The sequence below is a fragment of the Macrosteles quadrilineatus genome, unplaced genomic scaffold (assembly GCF_028750875.1).
Source record: "Macrosteles quadrilineatus isolate MER2022 unplaced genomic scaffold, UCM_ALF_1.0 Scaffold_3__2_contigs__length_128488019, whole genome shotgun sequence".
Classification (NCBI taxonomy): domain Eukaryota; kingdom Metazoa; phylum Arthropoda; class Insecta; order Hemiptera; family Cicadellidae; genus Macrosteles; species Macrosteles quadrilineatus.
In genome coordinates, this window is record NW_026542596.1 from 41,127,301 (window position 1) to 41,145,250 (window position 17,950).

General features: G+C 34.9%; 1 protein-coding gene across 3 annotated transcripts in view; it reads right to left on the reverse strand.

Annotated features, from left to right (window-relative positions):
• Positions 1-4,740: 4,740 nt before the first annotated feature.
• LOC128988972 (adenylate cyclase type 9) overlaps positions 4,741-17,950 on the reverse strand; it is a 44,988-nt gene continuing 31,778 nt past the window's right edge. For all 3 annotated transcript variants that reach the window (XM_054410790.1, XM_054410788.1, XM_054410789.1), the window contains 6 exons: positions 16,014-16,120; positions 14,528-14,713; positions 12,420-13,237; positions 10,366-10,483; positions 9,650-9,861; positions 4,741-5,879 (listed from right to left, as the gene is read on the reverse strand). In XM_054410790.1, coding sequence (XP_054266765.1) covers positions 5,624-5,879; positions 9,650-9,861; positions 10,366-10,483; positions 12,420-13,237; positions 14,528-14,713; positions 16,014-16,120 — 1,697 coding nt within the window. In that variant the 3' untranslated portion in view covers positions 4,741-5,623. The remainder of the gene's footprint in view (positions 5,880-9,649; positions 9,862-10,365; positions 10,484-12,419; positions 13,238-14,527; positions 14,714-16,013; positions 16,121-17,950) is intronic.

The following is a 17,950-nucleotide window of genomic DNA, read 5'->3' on the forward strand; positions in this document are numbered from 1 at the left end:
ATTATGTGTAAATTTGACTGCATCTGACAAATTTTCCTTAGTGTTATGTATCCAATTTAGAATTTCATTTATGTATAATCCAAAAATGGTGTGAATTCTAAGATTTTTAAACAGGTTTTTACATGATTTTCTCCTTCTTGATTTGGTTAAGATTCTAATAATTTTTTTCTGTAAAATTAGTAGGGATTTCACTTCTGTTGACACTCCCCACAGTATGATTCCATACCTCAAGATGGATTCAACGTATCCATAGTAAACTGTGATACATGTATCCTGAGGTACACAGTTTATCAGGTGAAAGAAAGCAAAAGAAATAGATCTTAGTTTGCCTTTCATCTTATCTATGTGAATCTTCCAATTAATATGAGTATCAAGCAATACACCCAAAAATCTATGAGATTCTACTAAATTTGGAATTTTATCGAGAATTACATTGTTTTTTAAAGAAAATTTAATTATATGAGTTTTGTCAATATTCAGCTTTAAACCATTATCTGTAAACCAATTTTTCATACAATCCAAAGTGTTTTCTATTGATACAATTAAGTTATTTACTGAATCCTCTCTTATGATTGCTGTTGTATCATCAGCAAATAAGATTAAATCTCTGCCAATAGCTTTTGGAAGGTCATTAATAAAGATCAGGAAAAACAGAGGGCCCAATATTGACCCTTGAGGTACACCATAATTAGATAAATTCCAGTTTGACATATGTTTCACACCGTTTTTGGTCACTATTGTTCTATACTTTCTGTTCTGTAAATAAGAGTCTAATAAAGAAAAACTTTTACCCTTTATACCGTAGTCTTTTAATTTAGAAAGCAAAATTGAATGATCCACACAGTCAAAGGCTTTAGACAGGTCACAGAAAACACCAGCAGTAGTTTCAGACCTGTCCAAAGCCCCTGTAACATCATTGATAAATTCAATCAGTGCACTATTGGTGCTGAATGTCTTTCTAAACCCAAACTGTTTTTCATAAAACAAATCATTGCTGTTAAAATAGTTTACTAGCCGGAAATTGATAACTTTTTCAAATATCTTTGAAAAATTACTTAAAACAGATATTGGGCGGTAGTTATTTATATCGGTTCTAGCCCCTTTTTTGTATATTGGAGTAATATGAGAGTATTTCAATTTTTCCGGGAAAATACCACATTCAAAACATTTATTAATTATATCTGAGAGGGGTTCAGCAATTTTATTTGCTACTGCTTTGATGAGTGAAATGGGAACTTCATCCCAACCCACCGATGTCTTATTTTTCAAAGAAAATATTATTTTTAAAATTTCATTTTTGTTGGTTGGTTCAAAGTTGTACAGTGAACACCCCTTTATATCCACAGATATTTTCATATTTGGATGGACACCCTTTACAATAGGATTTGGCAAGTTTAAGCTATTAACAACATTTAAAAAAAAAGAATTAAAAGTTTTGGCAACAACATTTTGGTCTTCAATTAATTCATTATTAGAGACTTTTAATGAAATATGATTGCCACAACTATCCTCTTTTCTAATGCCTAATTCGTTATTTACAACTTTCCACATAGCTTTTGGTTTATTTAATGCATTATTTATGTATTTGCTGTTAGACCTTTTTTTAGAACTGTTTACAACTTTACGAAATATCTTTTTATAAGACTTTACATAGTTAAGAAAAATTGGGTCTGTACTGGTTTTGGCTTGCCAATGCAACTCACGCTTTCTTTTGCTAGAAACCTTGATACCTGTTGTTACCCAATCCAATATAACAGTTTTTATCTTAGATTTCTTTTTTACAGCCTTTAGTGGGAAATAATGATTCAACTGCCCTATAAAATAACTCAAAAAATGGTTGTAACTATCATTAACATTACAATTATCCAAACATAATTGACTTTTGTCAATTTCAAAAGTTTTTACATATTCGTTCATAGCATTTTCACTAAAAGTTCTTTTATAAAAAACCTTTTTGTTGTTGTCATTTATCAATTTGTTAGGTAGATTTATAAACAGTGCATTATGGTCAGATACACAAAGACCAATATTATATTTACAGATAACCTTGAGTTTTGTTTGAGTCGCAATGTTATCAATGCAAGTGCGAGAGTTACCTGATATTCTTGTTGGTTCATTGAAGTTTAGATTAAATCCATTACATTCAATAATATCATAGAATTTTGAAATTAAGTTGTTACTTTTGAGAATATCTATATTGAAATCAGAGGCCAGTATGATAGATTTAGTTTTGTTTTCATTTTTTAATTGATTCATTAAAAGTTCTAGTTTAGTGAGGAAAAGCTTTCTTATGTTATATTCTGGAACTGTATAAATTGATACCACTAGTAAATTCATTTCCACAATTTCAACAAATGAACCTTCAAAAATGAAATCCTCATTTAATACTTCCAGGTCTGCTCTTGTTTTAAAGTTAAATTCTTTATGCACTAATATACAAGAACCTCCTCTTTTTTTATTATTTTTTCTTATAAACACATTTCCCAAATTAAAATTATCAAAGGTGTTAAAAATATTAAATGAGTCCTCATTGATCCAATGCTCATTTAGTGCAAAAATCTTAATTTTACGTCCAAACTGTGATAGAAACATATTTAAATCAGCCACTTTACCTGGATTTAAGCCTTGAATGTTCATATGCATAAACATATCATGAACTGATCTCTGGAGTTTCAATAAAGAATTCTCATTGTTAAAAGTACTTTCTACCCTACTACAAAAAATATTATTTACAATAGATGTCTGAAAACAGTGAGTTGCATTACTATTTACATTGGATCCAATAATTGGCTGATTTTTGAGTTTAAAGATGAGGGCACCTCATTCTGATTTTGACCAACATCAGCACTCACAACAGAAGCCATAGCACAGACACTTGCATCTGGGTAAGGTAAAACATTGCACTGCTCTGCTACATTCATCACTTTCACTGATGAGCTTGATCTTGATTCCTCACAGCTGGACTCTAGATGATCTGGAGCAACTCCATGGTTAAGGAGATTCTGTTGTAGGGCTGGGCTGGAACAATTCTTTCCTTCTTGTAGATTTTTCTTCAGGGTTGAGAGGTGTACATCCGTAGTCTCCTGGGAAAGCGAACATGAGGGTTGAGTGGCATCACTGTACTCTGCAGCAATAGATGATTGCAGCTTCTCGAAGAAGTCAGAGTGGGAAAGCCCCCTCCACAGTCTTCTCCTTGCAGCTGGCTGTTCATGCGATATGATGTAGACTGTTGCCTTTGTACTTTGTTGAAAATGTACAATATTCTTCACAAAGTGTTCTATTTCTATACAGTCACGAACACATCCCATTGCCGAACAGATGAGGGTCTTCAGATTTTTGTTTTTAAAATCTTCCTTTAGTTGTTCAAAGGCCTCATCATATTCTTGACTTGATGGTTTCCCATTATAATCATTTTTGGTAACTAGACTGTAGATATTGGCGCCGCTCTCCACAACTTGCAAGGTTAATCTTGTATTAATGTAGTCTGTTTCTTTAGGTCTCCCAAACTTATTTTTGAAAGCTACAGCTACACCAGCCGACATATTTCTGTTGCAGTGAAGATCGCCTGAAATGGTGTGGGCAAATGCCACCGTTGAGTCATTTTCAAATTTACTGAACATATTCCCCATGCTGGTTTTCATGACATTGATGTTGAGTGGCCTTATATGTGTAACAGTTGGTGGTTTCTCACTGGGTGTTGGATTAAGTACATCTCTAATCATGCAAGCTATCTTTTTTTTCCCAGACCTATTAAAATGAAGGCCATGCCTAGTATAATGATCACGCGATAATTCATTTATTGGCAAGAAGGCTGCATGATTGAATTTGTCTACTAAATTTTTAATGTCCATGTTGAGGTAGCTTATTCGATTATTTACAGCAGGATTATGGTGTCTGTAAGGTAGACCTGCAACAATTATTTTTGTGTGCGAAGTTTGATTAAGAACTTTCTCAATCATAGCTTGATGATTTTTTTCAGCCTGACTTATCTCGTCATTAGATCCACCAAGCATAATCAAAGTATCAGACTTGGTAAAGTGCTTCGTTAGTCCTTTGATATCCCTGACAACTTCTGAAAGGATGGCATTTGGTTTAAAAATGCAGCTGATATTTAAATCACTTTTGGGCCAGACACTGTTAAGTTCAGAAACTACATGCCTTCCATGGCTGTCTGCTACAATTAGAATTTTATTTCTAGTGTCCGGGGGACTAGTCAAAGGTGTAATTGGGGATTTTAAAGACGAGGGAACAAACACTTTTACACCGGCTTCTTTCTTTCTATGAGAAGATGTCAATTGTGTCTTCAAATTAATGTTTTCCTGTTCTAGATCCTGCATCTGTTTATTAAGAGATGTGATGTTTCCTTTAACTTTGATCTCCCTCATCATTGACAGCAAGGTATTCTTTTCCGTTGTCAATTGATTATTCAGGACGTATGCAATATATGATCGTTTTCTAATAAGATCAATTTCAGAAATTTGCAATTTACCAAGGGTTTCAGTGTCCAGGTCAGAGCTGTGCTCCACAATATCTAGGATCAAGCTTTCAATCGCTATAATTGAATATATGCCACAGTCATAGTTGTTTAACTGAATTGGAAACGGAATGTGAGTAAAGTCCAAACACTCAAGCTCAAGATATTCATTGAGTTTGTCAGCTACAGTCTTTGCATGTTTAATAACAGGATTTACAGAAGAATCAATGTAGAAGGCACACTTTTTGTTAAAGCAATGTTAAAAAAGATATAAGATAAAAATCAAATAAAGCAAAATCTTTGACAAAAAGTTAGTGTCCCCCACGGGTTTCAAACTCGAGACCTCCTGAACACTAGTCCGTTACGCTATCAATTAAGCCACGAACGCCGTTGGAATCACATCGTCTCGTTACGGTAATCGTGTTGCCTCAAGAGAAGACATTAGCCACTATAGATATGACGTCACCACACCTTTAGCCATTGTCCCTCCCATATGCCCATTCCTACTGTATTCTGTTGTACGGTATTTATTTCAGCTTAACTTAACCAATTAATAGTTTCATTAATACTTATGAAGTCAAAAAGGGTGAAGCCTGTGGGTAACAGCTAGTTTTTATTAGAATTGCGTTGGGTGATCAGCTGATTTACTAATAATATTGTTAGTTTGTAGTTTGTTATGAAACAGGCCCCTGTTTGTAAATAATACCTATAATTTATTAGGTTAAGTACTTTTCACTGTGATCACGGCATGAATGGCCGAATCACACGAAAGTGTTAGAAATAAAATGTTTTCAGGATACATTGGTATTTTAATTTACTTATCAACATTTAAAGTAGCCCTCATTGGTGTAAATGCTAAAAATATATATATGTATGTATATGAATTTGAATGGATGGTGTTTTTGGCCTCTGGGGGCAACAAAAAATTTGGTCCCTGGTCCAGGTCTTACCACGAGACTTACAGTAAAAGCTTATTCTTTATATGGGGAATTTGCTTAAGGTAAGATAAAAGTAAAGGAGTGTTTAGAAGGTTTTGATGTTTTTCGATCTCCTAGTTTTGCCGAAACTACCATTTGAAAATCATGGCTTATGGGCCCTCCGTACTGCACGGAGAATGTGGTATTTATGTTTACAATACCCTGATAATCCTCAGCCGACAGACTTCTTGTTGACCAGCAAATACACTACCATGTCATCCTTTCCCTTGACGTAGATTTGTCCTCGCTTCTCAAACTCGTACCGGTCCTGCAGTGTCGGCACACAGTGAGCCGGCAGCTGTATCCGGCCCGGTACACCGGTTGAGTCCATGCGACTTGCGATGTTCACCGCGTCGCCCCAGATGTCATAGTACAGCTTTGTGGTTCCGATAACTCCAGCTGTTATGTCTCCAAAACTGTAGCCGATCCTAGGAAGGTAAATCTATTGAGAATAGTTGGAGATGAAGTCTTAGTAGCCTATGAATTTGCAGGAAGTAGCTTCAAGTTACTACCGTTTACTATCTGTGCTCATACCCTGTAGCAAAGCCTAAATAAAGCTACAAGTAAAATTATATATGATGTGTTTTTTTTCCGTTTTATTAATAGCTCTACTTGTACTCCAAAACAGTTTGTGATTATAGGAATACCGTACAGTAAAAGCTCGATAATCAGACCTTTCCATAAAAAGGCTCAATATCATCCCTTTAAAAATCCTAACCTTATAGTATACACATACATTGTGGCTGAAAAGTAACTAGGCACCCCCTTAACTTTTAACAATTTGAGTAGGGGTGTGCGAAGCAGCAAAAAATTTTCGATTCGAAGCAACGATTCGATTCAAAAGATTTTCGATTCGATTCGATGCAACTCGATTCGAAGCAATACGATATTTTTCTATTCATAATTGTCAATTGAGTGGATTAACAATAATTAAAATTTATCACATTTGTGTAATACAAATTTTTGTTGATGTGGTATTAGGCCTATTCATACTTACATATGAATTTTAGATGAAAAAATATTTATTTTCAATCATATGTATTAGAATAACTGCTGGAAATACCAGTGAGCTGCTTTACTTGCCTATTTCATAATTTTTACTTGGAACTGGCTCAACTGCAAGAAAGAAGAAAATATTTTTTTTATCAAGACATTCATTCTCATTTTAATAACTGTTTAAATAACTAAATAGGTACCGGTAGCTAAATTACAACAAATTTGAATGGAACTTAATATAAAAAGACCATTAAGAAATAAATTTACATATCACAAGTTTAGGGCCTGTGGACCGGCTTCAGGACTGCAAGCAAGAAGAAAATAAAAATAATATGTTTCCACCATGCAACATGTATCATTCATTCCCTGCCTCCTAACCTCCTTACATTATTTGTTACATCATCATAAATAAAGAATTATTATTGGCATCAGTAGGCCTACAGCTTTACATAGGCATTATTTTTATAGGGCCTAAAATAGTAATAGGCTAGAAGCAACATGTCAAGTGGAGAACTCATTGAAGAAAAGATATTGTGTAAACTAATTTCCTATAAAACTCAAAAACAGTAAATAACATACAAACATTGTTTATGGTATAATTAATAAGGACTAAAAAATGCATATCATGTCATACAGTAGTATAGACCTACCGGTACTGCAAGAGATTAAAATCCTAAAACAACTGATTTTGATAGCTAATGAATGAAAAGAATTAAAAATCCATAAAATGAAGCTAAACAATATCACAACTAATTAGGTACCCGAAAAGTAACTCTTAAATAATATATAGAAGATTAAAATAATATTAAATCAAGAGACAAGAAAGTTAAATGCTATCTTCTAGTGCCCTTGGCAACACAGGTCAATGTTTTTAAACTACCCTCAATGTTTTTGGAACAGCAGGGCCTTTTTCTCTTAAGGAAGGGTAGTAGTATGTCAACAAAAACAATGAATCAGTCTCACCAGCCAGGCCCGGGCAACGATGTGTGAATTCAAGGTCATAGACCCTCCCCCTCCCCTCTTACACCACCCGGTTGCTACCCAGTTGCTTCAATTGCTGACAAAATGCAAGTGATGAAACAAGGAAGTAGAGACAAAGAAATATATTTCTTTATTCAAAAACACAAAACTGTTAGAGATTATTTTCAAAGAAATTAATTCAATGTAATTTGTGAGTTGTAAATATTGTATTGGATCTTAGAAATATATTTTTTTAACCCTATTTAACCAAGATACAGATCTGTTCACTATATCAGATATTTCTTTTGTTTATAATTTATTATGTAAAATACTAAAATATATTTTTAATTAGGTATTGAATGAACAATAAATGATTATACTAGTATGTCTGGATAAATAGTCTTTCTATTCTTTTGACTTTGTTTTCTTTGCACTGTTAGTGTTGCGTCACGGCTTTTGTCTTGTTACTCTTATCAGTAGACGACTAGACCTGGCTCTGGCTAGTGGCAGTGCGGCAATTGCTCTGTTGTGTCTTTATTCTTAAAGGTCGTGAGCCAACTTAATTTTTAATTCTCATTTGAACATTTTAATTCCTCTGTAATAGATATAATAATATAAGAGTGTTTCTTTGGAAATAAATTATTCTTTTTTTTCTTTTGCCCCAACAAAAATTCGGGGACGGGGACCGACAGACACCTAACAAAAATACCAAATGTATCAGTCTATAACATTGATCTTACTAGTTAAGTATTAAGTAACAATTTTTCAGACTTATTTTTAAAATGATTTTGGAGTAACCTACCTTGTTTTGGCTAGGTTCACAGTAGTAAAATATTTCACACACTGCTTACATCAAGACAAAAAACAAAACCTCTAATCATTTGCAATGTCAAAACAAAAAAATATAAAACAATTAAAGCTATATTTAATGCAAAGAATGTATTAAATAAGAACACCTTCGTAAAGGAAACGCAACAGCAACGCGCTCCTGTATTGCGGGTATTGCATTGACTTTCTGCAGGCGTTTTTCGTATATGGATACTGACTCCCTCATGAATCGAATCGTTTTTTGACCACCACTGAATCGAATCGCGATTCGATGCATCGAATCGAATCGAATCGAAATTTCGATGCATTTTCGATGCATCGCACACCCCTAAATTTGAGATATTTAAAATCGGGTTATGGCAACCTTTTTAGATATGAGGGGCTACAATAATGATGGTCAGTTTTAAAATTCTTACCCTTAGGGGTAGCTCAGATTTTAAATGATAATTATAGTCAACTTTCATTTAATTTTACAGGTCTGAGGTCTTGATGGAAAAATGCAATTAACATAAAGAAAATAACAATCAAACCACATCTACAACAACTTAGTCAAACAACAACAAAGTTTAAGTTACAGTTGGCAGAAAGATATAACCAACTGCACAAAACTGGGTTTTTATGTTACAGTATTTTATTCACTCATAAGTTAAATCTGGTTTTATATCCAAAGACATTCTAAAACATTTATTAAAAGACAGGAAAAAAGGTTAAATCTTGAATGGTCATCTAGTTTTTCCCAGATTAGTCAGCATAAATTATGCTACCTGAGGATCTCCAAACACATAAACTAAAATTGAGATAAGACTCGTTTCAGCTTCCTTAAGAATGAAACATAACAACCAAAAACGTCATGATTCCTTCACAATGTAGCAAATAGTTATTTGTGCAACTAGTGAGAAAAGTGAGCAATTGACTCACTCGAGAGAAATCCTTACTCACGAGCCGTAGGCGAGTGAGGAATGGTTTCTCAAGTGAGGCAATTGTACTTTGAACTCGAGTTGCACATTATACTTTTCCTACAGTTACCATAAAACCATAATTTGTTACCATAATTTATGAAGAAACATAACCTATTTTTGCACAGTGAACTTTTAATATAACATTTAATGTGAAGTGACAAATACAACAGTACAACAGCTGACCAGCTGATTTACAGCCAGTGCTGCCAACGTATTTCGCGCGCATACGACGTTGCCTGCATGTTACGTGCTCACTATTTCGTGCCTTCACGTTGCAAATCTGGAGTGAGACAAAGTAATTAGAGTGAGACAATGTTAACATTGTCTCACTGATGAGCGAATTGGCCACTTTGCTTTCTCAAATCAGTGAGAGAACATGTACATTGTTATGTAACTGTAGGAAAACCATATTGTTACTATAAAAATTAAATTTTTAAACTAGTTGCTAGTCTAACCTGAGGATGAGATTAAACTCGAGCAGATCTTTGTTGAATGCGTCCACCACGGCCTGTAGGCGCAGGGCAAACTCCACGAGGGTGTGAAGATGTGAGGGGTCGGACAGACTAGGGTTGAGTCCTGAGGCAGCCATGTATGTGCTGCCGATAGTCTTGATCTTCTCAACCGACGCAAACTCTGGCTGTCCAAGCAACTCATCAAAGTCACTCATCTGCGGAGAGAAAATGTCGAATCATTCTTCACAAGTAAAGTACAGTATTCATTATCCGATCTTCGATTATCTGACCTTTTGTGTTATTCAACCCTTCCTCAGAACCATAGAGTATAACGAAACTGAAAGCTTAATTTCACATGGTTTACAGCACACTGTAGCGGGTACATCTAAACAACCCCTTCAACTGACCAGTTTGTGCTTCAAAGATCTTATATGTCTAGAGCTTTCGGCAGCTGCATTTTACTACACTTTCCGATTGTTTACTTTGCTACATACCACAAAAACATAAATTACCTTACCTCCTTGGCCACTCAAACCTAAGAAGGTTTTTTGCCTCGCCAACAAGATGCCTCCACTGCAGCCAATCTGCCGCTAGGAGTAGAGGCATCTTGTTGGTGAGGCCAAAAACCTTCTTCTTGGGCTTCTTGGGTTTGTGTTTTTGACACACCTAAGTACAAAAAGTTTCAATGCCTAATAACAAAAATTAAGTAAAATACTTACAAGTTCATTTAGAACTCGGAGACATTCACGTCCACCCAGATAAGACTCGTCATACATTTCTGAGAAGTTGATTATGCTTGCAAAGATAATGCCAGCGTTGTGAACGTTCTCAGAGTATCTGTGCAAGCAAAATATGTTTATTGTTTTCTACATAAACAAACACACTAAAACCTCATTCACATAGCTAATTTATCTTCGTTAAGCTGGACTTTCTGTCCTAATGTCAAAATTACATTCATGTTTCACATAAAACATGAGGTGAGACTTGACAATTCACACTGGTTTAGTAGTAGTTTACTTAATGAGTAGAAAATTAAAGGTACGAGCCTTGGTGAGTGACTTTACAACTTACGATTGTTGTTAACGCTAACTACGCGAGTTGCGTACACTACTTGACCTACGACCGTTTTTTATTCTATAAATCACTACTCATAACTTTCAAGAGAGGTTTGTTTATATCTTTCATAGCCACTGATTGTGATGCTACGACTTATTGTCTCAAACACTCACTCGTTGTTTAGTAAATTAAATTGGTTAACATTTGATAAGTTGACGTTTGAAGTATTAAAATTTAAAATTTTACTTCTTTTCTCTCAATCATTGAACCTCATTGGTCCGTTACTCGTGTTGTTAAGTAAAACAACTTCAATTCTAAGAACTGAACTGGCCCGGCTAGTTTAAAAAATAAACTATTATTTTTATCATAGTATGACTTTTAGAAGGGAGAGTTTTTATAAACAGAGAAAGTTCACCATCCATGAGACACCTATTTTTATGCCTAGATATGTAGACCTACATCTGAAGGTGGGCTCAGAACCACTGGGTTTGGCACACACACCTAATACTCGTGTATTCTGACACAAGTTTTTCCTTTAGTTTTTAATCCCCTCTGCCCCATTACAATGTATGGAGAAAGTATTATTTTCGTCAACATTTTCGTGTTCAAGTTTAGGATGGCAATATATGTTTTGGGTTTCCCTGAACCAAAAAAGTGGTTTTCAAAGTGAAGTCTGTGTGGAATTCTGTATGTGGGTACTAATCCATGGGATCTCTTCAGTTATTTTCCTTCTTTTGGAAAGTTTGATTTTTAATGGTGGTTTTTACATAAAAACCCATTTTAAAACAGATGTAATGGGTGGGGTCAAATATTGTAGGCAGGAAGTGTTTGGCAATGTTTTGTGAGTAGACTGGGAGTGTTGTCAAAAAGTAACATGTTGTGCTGACCTACAAAAGGCTGTTGCTTTAAGTAGGCCAGTGCACTTGATCAGGAGGAGTTTTGGTGTTGAGTGATTGTGTGGTGCACCGGAGGACAGGGTCCTGTTGGGGGAGCTGGAGCACAAGCCAGGTAATACAATGTTAAGGGTTTTCAAAATTGGGGTTTAGAGTCTTTTCCAAATTGGGGTCTCAGTTTCTAACTTAATGATTTATACAGTTCCAGTCTACTCTACCTTTTAGTTTGATATTTATCTTTGTGTTATTTGTATCATTTTGGGTTTTAATAAAGTTGGGTTTTACAAGCAAGAGCTAAGTTTCATTCCTGAGCTATGTCACTCAAAGTAACAGTGGTACCTCAAGTAGAGGGACCTACCGTTACAGGTGATGGAAGCGTAATTTTTTACAAAACTTCGATCCTGGTACAAAAAAAATTGCCTTTAATTTTTGGGGTTCTAGTAGTGTTGACAAATTTGGTTTTTTAATATATTTTTTTATTATTTGTAATCACTACTTTGGTGCAGTTTTTAATCAGTTTATTTGGGGGTTCGAAGGGCTGGAATGTCGTAAATGTGAAGTTTTCCAGTGTTATTTTGTGCGAGTTAATGTGTCATGCGCAGGTTGCACGTAAGTTCATCATGTGTTCGTGTTCGGTTACACAAGACCGTCATGCGTCATGTGCGGGTTGCATGAAAGTTTTTCATGTATTCGTGTTTGGAGAAAATATGTGTAAGATTGCTGCTAACGTTTTTTTGTTCATACAAATAAATGTTGTTCATAACACCTAAAGTTTACCAAAATAATTTATCGTTCTAGTACACAAATTAATTTTACATACTAACTTGGCCGTGGTCTTGAGATGTTCAGCCACATGTTCAGGTATGATGTTGTGCAACAGCATCTCCGCCTGGTCCTTCATCGTCTGCACCTTGGCCTTGTCTCGGGCAGCTACCATGTTGCCGTGGAAACTAAGCCTGTAGCTGATTTCAAACTCTCGGTTTAAAAACCAGACTAGCAGAAGGATTAGCAACACGTCCAAATATATCTCATAGTTGATTACGTTCTGTTCATCTGCCCTATTCTGTGAAGAGGCGTTGAACGCATCGAGTGTGTCGTTAAGATTGAGATATGGCACTGGCGAAGAATTATTACTAAACGAGACCTTGGAGGTATACGACATGAGATCCTTCAAATTCGGAAAAGGCACAGAACTACTATTCTGACTAGTAACATCGGCCACGACCTCACCGTCATAAGCCGATTGTAAATGTAATGAAATGACTATTAAATAACTTAACCCTGCTATTGTTGCTATTGAGCTTTTCATCCAACAGTTGAGTTGGGTAAAGTTACAAAAGTGAATGATACCGATGAAAAATAACGACGTGAAGTAATAAATGCTTTCTATACTCCTCAAACCCTCGTTTGTACAAATGAAAATTACAATCATCGGCAGACTGACTAACACACCTCCGATGATGTGCCACGAATACCAGTCTGAAAAACGATCCAGGCCCGAGTTGAGCTCAGGCCAAAATACTGAACGCAGGCACAAGATTAAGGCTAAACTCTGAATGCCGGTGAGAAGAAGGAAAAAAGGGAACAACGTTGTTGGCATTTCAAACAAAGAGAGGCATGATATTGTTAACAGCAGAAACACCTGAAAACAACACAATCGTCATCAGACAGGCAAAAATTTGTATCAAAAGTTAATTCTGTTTTATGGTGGAAAACCTTAAAAATAAATAATTGATTGGCTGAATCTCTACATTTGAATTCGACACTTTAGTCCATCACCCTCAATCTGATACTGCAGTGAATTAATCAATTGTCTATATCGATACAATACTGACAACCCTGGAATTTGATTCCTGTCGTGACAATAGTCTCAAAGTGATAATTTAATTTGGTAAGTAGAGAAGTGTGATTTATTTAATATTTGTTACCTGATGGCAAGTAACAGTTTTTAGCACCCAAACAATGTAAAACAGGTTCACCTATACTTGAAATATAGGTTATACTTTTTGATACTTCAGTTATGGGAAAAGTCTGTAGACAAGAATTTTAAGCTAGGCTATATCAAATATTAGTTCATTGATTTGTTTGAAATATTACTTAGACTGATCAGCTTAGTCAAGGAGTGCATAATATGGCATCTTAAGTTGACTTTTCTAAGCTTATAAATTAAATTGTTTATTATTTTCAGTAATCCAAAACCCTCTGTCGCATAACCAGAAAACAATGAATGAGCTATAATGAAATTAAGAGTACAAAGCTTTTTTGAATAAGCTATCTTACTTGCACAGAATACCTTACAAGAAGTTTTGACAAATATTATATAATCAGTAACAAAATATTTCTCTGTATCATATTAATAAATAAAAAATAAATAATGCTGAGTGATAAATAAACGTGTTATTATAATAAGTGTCGGATTGTTCAGAGTAGTTATAATTAATCTTATATATTTTGCAAAACTTATGACAGCTAGCCTCACCATACTACTGGACTGAATTACACGCGGATTGTACTAAAAGGTTATAGGTCCTATATGTGCAGGTGATATTTATATTTTGAAAATATTTATGTTAATTGGGTCAAAAATGGAAATTAAATTTCAAATCATACTACACAGAAACGGGTACTTTTCCATCCGTATTGATAGGCTGGAAAGTTGCCCTTTACCGTGCCTAAACACAGAAAAGTAACATTATGTACTTTTACCGTTCACTTACTTAGTCAGCTGATGAAATAAACAGCTAACTGAAATGGCCTATTTTATTTTCTGTAATATAAAAATATTATAATTTATGTTGTCCTGAATAAATTGTGTTTTCGACCACGGGGCGAGCTCTAGTGTAGTAGTAATACTTTTCTTCAAAAATATTACCTAGAAAAATCATAAGATTTAGATTAGCATAAATTTCACCAGGATGTTGAAATGACTTACTAGAATAGCAATGGCAATGTCGAGGTGAGTGTTAAAGCGTGCGGTGGCGAGTGTCGACGCCTCCTCTTCACACGAGCGGTGAGCCTTCAGCCTATACTCAGCCTCCATGTCTTGCTGACGGAAGAACAGAGTTACGCTGTGCAGTGGAGGCTTCACGAAGTAGCTGCGTTGGGATGTCGTGTTATCCTGATACAATCATTGTTATCTTAAAATATGAAAAAATTAGGCTTTTAGCATTTTTCTTACAATTTTCAGAGGTTTGCTATTACTTTTTTGATTTGCCCAATGTAAATGAGAAATGGATCCATGTATAAGTGGAATAAAAAGAAATGGATTGTTTACTTACATGGAAGGGAAAATCTAATCTTACCAGAACCCCTTCACAAAATCATGGACATTAAGTTGTGGTTGACGTGTTAAGACCTAGAGTCAGCCCTTTCTTAACCTAACCAAACTTAATAATTTAACCTTATTTAGGCTACATCACCTTAATTTGCAGATGGGAAAATTTAAAAAAATGATGGTTCTCATCTTATAAATATCCGAAAATTAATGAGAGTTCCTCATTACAATCTATTCCCTCACGATGTTTCAAAAAACAATATACAGCAGCAGTGTTGTTTGGAGTGTTATTTTTTGTGCAAATCTCTGTAAGCTCTAAAACTCTAATTTTCACTAAGCTGAACTCTCTTTGCAAAAGGAGTTCCCTCATGATCCAAATTTTATAGTCATAGTTATTGTTGAGTACTTTTAATTTAACTCTTTGTTCCAAATGAAACATAAAAGGTACTACCATGGATAAAACATACTCCCTAAGTAGATTTCTCATACCTGAAGAACATAACACAACATAAAGCTGAAGACAATTTTATTGTTAGTTCTGTGCGGTGTACTACAGAGGTGATGTTTTGTTTACGATTTGTTTCTTGTTATTTCAGTAATTTAAAACCTCGTTTAATCAAATAATAAGATCTAATCATAAACAATAACTTGTACCCTAGTTATATAACCAAACCGTAAACGAAAAATCAAGATATTAACCCTAAAATAAAAGGAACAAAATTTCGTCGACACTAGCACCCAGTACAGGAACTAGACACGAAAAACGAGGTTCAAAATTAACGATGGGATGAGAAGTCTACTTGTGTTGGTTTAGTCTATGCTACTACATTTTTATGAGATAGTAAATAACTGATTCAAACCTTCCTTTGCTAAAAATGCTATCGGTGACAATGCAATGTTCTTGTTTTGGGAGATTGTGAAAAGCTTATGTGTTTCTTGTGCTAAAGTGAGCGATTTCATATCCAGGTAATCCTGCTATCCTAACAAAAATCCTTAAAACGTAGGCCTTTGTGCTCTATGTTACATTTTAAGACTCTAAGTAAATATATTGACTGGTTTTGTGTAGCTCATTTATTTGAGTTTTAAAATGTTTTTAATCTGAGCAACTAAGTTGTTTTACAAATTGTCTGCACATAGATTTTACCTGAACACATCTTATTAGCTGAAGGTCTGACTGTTTTCTCAGTTTCTGGAAACAAAGTCCATACTGATCTCCGACCGGACTCAGCAGTCTACCACTTTTCAAAGGATCTGTAATATTCATAAAATCAACATTCATCCATATCATCAATCAAAAAGTGTTTTTGTATGGGATTTATTTAGGTTGCAGAGTAGAGTCTCAACCTAAAATGAAAAGTTATGAAAGTTCACTATTTTTCCGTGAACGTAAGGGACATTTACAGTAGCAGAAGATGTCTACAATTTTGTCGTGTGATGTTTTTGATTGTAACTACGGGAGAAGAAAATGACGTCCCTGCAAAGACAGAAGTAAATCACTATTTCCTTTGTCAAGTGTTGGCTTTGATTTTGTTATGACTGAGGACAATTTAGTTCATTCTCAATTTATTTTGTGTTTACGATTTTGTTGAGATTATAGAAGTTGTTTAAACCGATCATAGTATAACAATTACTGTAATATTTTTTAAATCAATGCCCATCAATACTAACTTTCTAAAGCAACCCTATTTTGATATTTATTAGCTAGTCTCTTAGCCTCTAAGGTCTATTGTCCAGTCCGATTGTCGGAAACAATGAGTGCAGTTCATCGAGTTGAAACAAATCGCCTGTATTCTCAACCCTCTACGCTCCAGCCACAGAAGAATCAGAACCAAGGGTCTGATGTGAGTTGCAGGGGGCCTCATAGATTCTAAAGACTGCCCTGGGTTGACAAACTGTGTAAAATTCAGACTGCTAATAAAGAATAATTCAAACGTAGAAACTTAAGGCCTGGTGTGTATCTTCCATACACAGACAACACCACGAACATCCCAGACACATATGCAAAAAAAACCTTTCAAAAGGGTTGTCATCGTACCCTCTAGGCCTACTTTGTACAGTCATATCACTTAATATTCCACAACTTTATGGCACTTGATCGTCTACAGGTAGAGTCGTTAAAAAGTTTAGAAAGCCGAAGTTAGGATAATCAACAGTCTATGGCACTAAAATTGTTACTTAAGGAATACTTGTTCTGGCTCGTCCTTACTATGCATTCCTTGTAAGACAACTGTTTTTTTAGTTAAACGTAGTAACAGTATTCCACGTATAGTGATAGAGCAAAGGGCTTTTGTTCCTGAGATCCCAGGTTTCAAATCTCAACAATCACTAATGGATTTATCTATGCCGCAACCCCTAGGCCTAGTCAGAAGTAACGTGAAAAACGATCCTGGGCGTTCTAACATGAAGCAAATTATTTCGCCTATGGAACTCCGTACCTTATCCCATTAAATCCATAGAAAACCAATCCCAACTGACATTAGCGCCATCAAACAAATTTTTATGGTGTGGCATAACGGTAGATATGAATACTAGTTGTAGCAGTGTGTGTGTGATTGAATGTTAGGGAAAGAAAACTAACTTTAATGTTGTTACAAACTTTCTTGTTGATTTTTTAAAATAAATAACTCAATTTTATTTAGCCTACAGAACAACTTGCTAGCCTATTAATCTTTTAAATGTACATTCTTTGTTAAAATGATCAAGAAAGGACTTGGTTAGAAATTTTACTTCACCTTGGTTACAACAAAACATAGCAGAAACAGATAACTTTTGAACAAAGATTCATAAATTAAGTTACCTAGCAACGAAATTCATATTTGAAATGAACATTGAACAAGTCACAAGCTCTCTGTATCGTGAGTAATATAATAAGAAATTGAAGAGTAAAACTGTAAATTAGAAACATGTAGATATAAGTTTTATCAGCTTTGCATGAATTATGAGAAGGTGTACTTAGATTTTTTTGTCCTGTAATCCAACTACTAGTACCTAGGTCATGAATTGTGGATATTTATAGAGATGCACTGTGGCTGCGATACTCCCTTTTGTGGATTAACATCTTCACTAGTGAGTACTACGACT